A 4540-nucleotide genomic window follows, 5' to 3' on the forward strand; every position below is an offset into this window, starting at 1 on the left:
CTTTAAGACTTTTACTCAAGTAATATTCCTAAAGGAGACTTTAACTTTTACCAAAGTAATTTTTTGATAAAATACTTGTACTTTTTACACAAGTATCACTTTGTGGGACTTCATACAACACATACTAAATCACAAAATACTCGATCGGCCGCTCTCAGCTGCGCAGGTGAAGAGACGCGTGTGCTCCCCGTGCCCACTGCGCATGCGCTTCGCTGTGTTTATATTCTTTTTCATGCCCACCACTGCAAATGTGGCACCACTTAAAGAAGAAATAAGTAGGTTTTCTAACCGCACACSAATGTTAACCAAGAAACAGTGAAGCAAACACAAATCTCCTGACTTTCCTGTGTGGAGTTATGAGCTGATTGTTTGTGTGCGCCTGTTCCTTTAAGAAAACCAGCCTACCTGTAGGAGCAACGCTCTACAGGCAACTTCCCACTGAATTTCTAGCTCTTGTTAAAACAGTAGTTGACGCTCCTTCGGGTCCACCCTGAAGCCACGGTCGTTCAGTGTACCGGGGGAGGGGAGGTGGATGCGGTGCGTCAAGCCGCAGCTCGCGCTCTGAACGCGGACAGAACACGGGTGTTTCTCCGGGCACCACCAGGATGCATTTCCACGCATTTTTCTCCCCGCTTTATCAGTGATCACCTCCTTCCTCCTCCTCCTCCCTTCTCTCTCGCGTTCCTGTCACTCTGATAAACTTGTGCACACTCTCCGGTTTGGATCTGAGAGGTGTTTATTTCTTGCAGGAATGGTTCACAGGAGGAGCGGGTCGCCTCCTCCTCCTCCTCCTCCTCCTGCCGCCTCCTCCTCCCTCAGCGACGGGCAACTTTAGGAAGAAGCGGCTTTTTGATGTTTTTTTACGGGATAAACGGAAAAAACGGGAGGACATGAGCAGCCACAGAGGAGCTGGAGGGATGGCATCGAAGGAACGGCTGTACGAGCTGTGGATGTTGTATTACACAAAGGTGAGCGGCGCGAGCAGTGCGGAAGAGGGTGACACCTGTTGTTGTTGTTGTTGTTTTTCCAGAAGCCTCTGAACTTTAGTTAGATAAATAATAACAAACTGTGTTTCTTAAGAGTGCTTTAATCAGGAAGTCACATAGTTTTGAATTCCTTTTATCAAATAGTTGAAGCTGTTTCAACCAGATGACGTCGTGTTAAAATTTCTGACCTTTTTTTTTCACTTTCTGTATCTAAATTCAGACACTTGTTTAAAGTGATAATGTTTCATACTGTGTACATGAGGTGCAGGTGTTTCTCGAGCTACTTCCTGTTCCTGTTCTACCTGCCTGACTGTCTTCCTCATAAAAAAAAGCGTGTGCTTTATTTCAAACATGAGGTGGATTTCTTAAAAAAAAAAAGTATTTATTTATTACTATAGAGCCTGTTTAATTCCACTGTGAAACCCTGTTTATGTTTCTGACTCACGTTTTGAATGGGAAGCATTTATCATGGCAGTCTGGTCTCAAATGTTGCCCCCTGTGGGTGTGATTGCACATAGGTCTGCCCTTATACAGTATGTTTACTGTCTCAATCCGATATTATATTGGTTTGTTTGGATGATGATACATTTCTCAAAATCACAGTTTGTCATGATGTAATTTTGATTCAGTTCACAAGTCTGATCAATATGTTACGATTTCATAYAACATTGATCCACATCTGGCATGCGATGATGATATAGATCAATGTTTTCATTGTGCCTGATGTAAACGAATCATTAATCATTAAATCAATATATCAGCGTGGCTCAGTACACCCCTTATGTTTACATGCACTTACCGTGGACATGAACRTTACCATTTTGAGCTTTCTGTATCTAAATTTTAACTATTTAGCTGTTAATTTGTGGTAAAGTTGAATAGTTGGAAGATAGTTCCGTATCATGATGCTGTCACCACCGTGCTTGGCAGTTAGTAGATCTGAATCTTTGTCTTGTCTCACCGTAAAACGTTTCTCCAGAAGACATTTGGTTCRTTTACATCAGCTGCCGCATGTTTGAGTTGAGCTTAAAGGCGTCGCTTTTGCAGCAGGAACTTTTCTCTTTAGTTGGAGACGCAGCTGCAGTCAATCTTGATCTCTAAACAGAAGTGTAGACGTTGGTTTTGTCAAGTTAAAATATATTCTATTAAAAAGTTTAGGTGAGCGTATGTAGAATTTTGTTTAGAGAGCATCTATGATTAATTGTTTAGCTTTAAAGGAKCGGGGAGGGCAGTTAGTTCAAATACACAACGTAACGTTCATGTTTAATTATATTCATGCACATGAGTAAACTTTTGACTAACGTGTTGTGGGTTACAGGACACACACACAAAAGCAGCAAGTGCTTATATCACCCGTGCTCTCATGTTATAACTTGTCTTTCGGATGAGAGGAAAGGAAAAATTTGGCCGAGGCTAAATAATAATTTATTTAATGTTTGAAATCTGTTTCCATGCCTCGGGACAGACCAGCTCCATGCCTAAAACTCGCTCTTAACATCTCAGACAAAATAAAGAACCACGCTSTTCAGAATTACAACCCAAATCCAAAAGAGTTGGGACATTGGATAAAAAATAAATAAAAACACAACGCAATGATTTACAAATCTTATTAACTCGTATTTTATTCATGGTGGATTCTGGATGTTCAACAGTCCTGCTGAGAGGCGGGTCAGTTCAGCACCTGGACTCTTCTACTATGAAGCCATGCTGTCGTAATGGATGCAGTCTGTTTTTCTGTGTGATCTTGCTGAAATATGCAAGGCCGTCTCTGAAAAAGATGTGGATCTGGATGGGAGCATATGTTGTTCTAAAACAGAGGAGCCCAAANGGCCCACGGACCACTAGTTGATAATCACAGTTGTAGCTTGTTTTGCAGCTCGGGACACATTTTATTAGTGCGTCAAGTAGCAGAAATGGCTCTTTTAATCGTAAAATTTGCAGACCCCTGGTTTAGGAAAAGTGGTCAGGGCCAGGCTGTAGAAACAACTAGAACTAAAAAGAAGTCAATGGACGGTCTTGATAATAATAGAAATACAAACGTGTGTGTGTGGATGAGGAATCTTCAGCTGCCTAGCATCTCCACGTGTGACACCACTTCCTTAATAAGCTGCCTCTTGGCTCGTTGTCATTATTTCCAGTTGCCCTTACAGTAAAGAGAACTAATAACCTTTTATTTGTGTAAAAATGGATGTACAGTATTTCTGATCACAGAAACAGAAGAGAGGGATTTACCTGAGCTCTGATGTGACTTAAAGTAACACAAAAAGGCTGCAGAAAGGAACCGATCCCCTGCTTCTCCTTTAAACACCACTGTGCCATTGTTTTTTATCACTTTTGTTATTTGCCTGTTTGTTTGCTTTTGTTATTTGCCTGTTAGTTTGCTTTTGTTATTTGCCTGTTAGTTTGGTTGGCCCAGACAGTCAGTCACTTTTCATCTGGACCCAACCCACTTCTGACTCACTGGTCCCGTTCCTCGGTTGGCCAGACGAGAAAAGGAAAGTATTGACTCTTGTAAATAAGTCGAAGCAAACCTGAGCTTTATTTAGCCTTTCTGTTGTGAACAAGCACTCAGCTGCTGAGGGAGGCCCAGTTAAGTGACTTGTTCCAGACTTTTTATTTATTTTCTATTAGACTTTCTGTACATTAACACATAATGAGCCCTTGCTGAGCTGCTCAATCATTTCTAATASCACATCAACATTGCAGGCATTCATTGATGAAGGAGCTCCTCTTCCTTCAATTGTGAAAACACACACACCCTCTTTTACAAAGACATTTATAAATACTTTGAAAGACATGGGGATGGTGCATAATTATGCATTTCTGTGAAATTGGCTTGACAAACAGGCAACAAATGGTTATTAAAACTAGTACCTGCTGCCTTTTACATGAAGAAAACAGAGCTGTTTCTTGAAAATAACGTTCTGCAGAATCTGATGAAATAAACTGAGAGTAAACAATTATGTGTTGTGAATAACTCCTTTACGACCACATCCAAATTTAGCTCTGTATCTGAGTTTTAACCATTTTTATGTTGGCTAATGCTAACTGTGGGAGTCATCCTAAGTTAGATTGACTCCAAAGGTTAATCAGTTATAGATGCACAGATTATAGCATTTTGAATGTTTTTTTAAATCCAGTCATTCATTAGATATTTTGGGTACCGACCACACACACACATGATTTTACAGACTTCTATTAATTTCTATAGCTTAACCCAGACCCCTAGCCTGGTAAAAAAAAACAGACCCTTGTCCTTCACTTTGCTTCATACGAGGGTCTGGATTCGCAGCTATAGAGAAGTGATTCTTGCTGGAGGCGTGGCCTCTGTTGAAGTTTAAAATGATTGGATCGGTTGGCCATGACGTATGTCGCTGTGAAGGAGGCTAAGCGGAAATTGCGTGCTCTGTAAACAACCCTACTGAGAGGAGAGAAGTACCGAGCCGAACGTGACGACTGTAAATGAGAGCTGCTGCTTTGTCAGACAAATTTAATTTAATTTTGGACGAAAATAAGCTAAATAAATAAATAAATAAATAAATAAATAAATAAAT

General features: G+C 40.6%; 1 protein-coding gene across 3 annotated transcripts in view; it reads left to right on the plus strand.

Moving 5' to 3' along the window:
- The first annotated feature begins 415 nt into the window (after positions 1-415).
- Positions 416-4540, plus strand: part of nbeal2 (neurobeachin-like 2) — a 75703-nt gene continuing 71578 nt past the window's right edge. For 2 of the 3 annotated variants that reach the window (XM_014008793.1, XM_014008794.1), the window contains exon 1: positions 416-968. In XM_014008793.1, the coding sequence (XP_013864247.1) occupies positions 891-968 (78 nt within the window). In that variant the 5' untranslated portion in view covers positions 416-890. The remainder of the gene's footprint in view (positions 969-4540) is intronic. The other variant, XM_014008795.1, reaches the window with a different exon arrangement.

This window comes from Austrofundulus limnaeus, unplaced genomic scaffold, assembly GCF_001266775.1.
Source record: "Austrofundulus limnaeus strain Quisiro unplaced genomic scaffold, Austrofundulus_limnaeus-1.0 Scaffold52, whole genome shotgun sequence".
In the NCBI taxonomy this organism is placed as follows: Eukaryota; Metazoa; Chordata; class Actinopteri; order Cyprinodontiformes; family Rivulidae; genus Austrofundulus; species Austrofundulus limnaeus.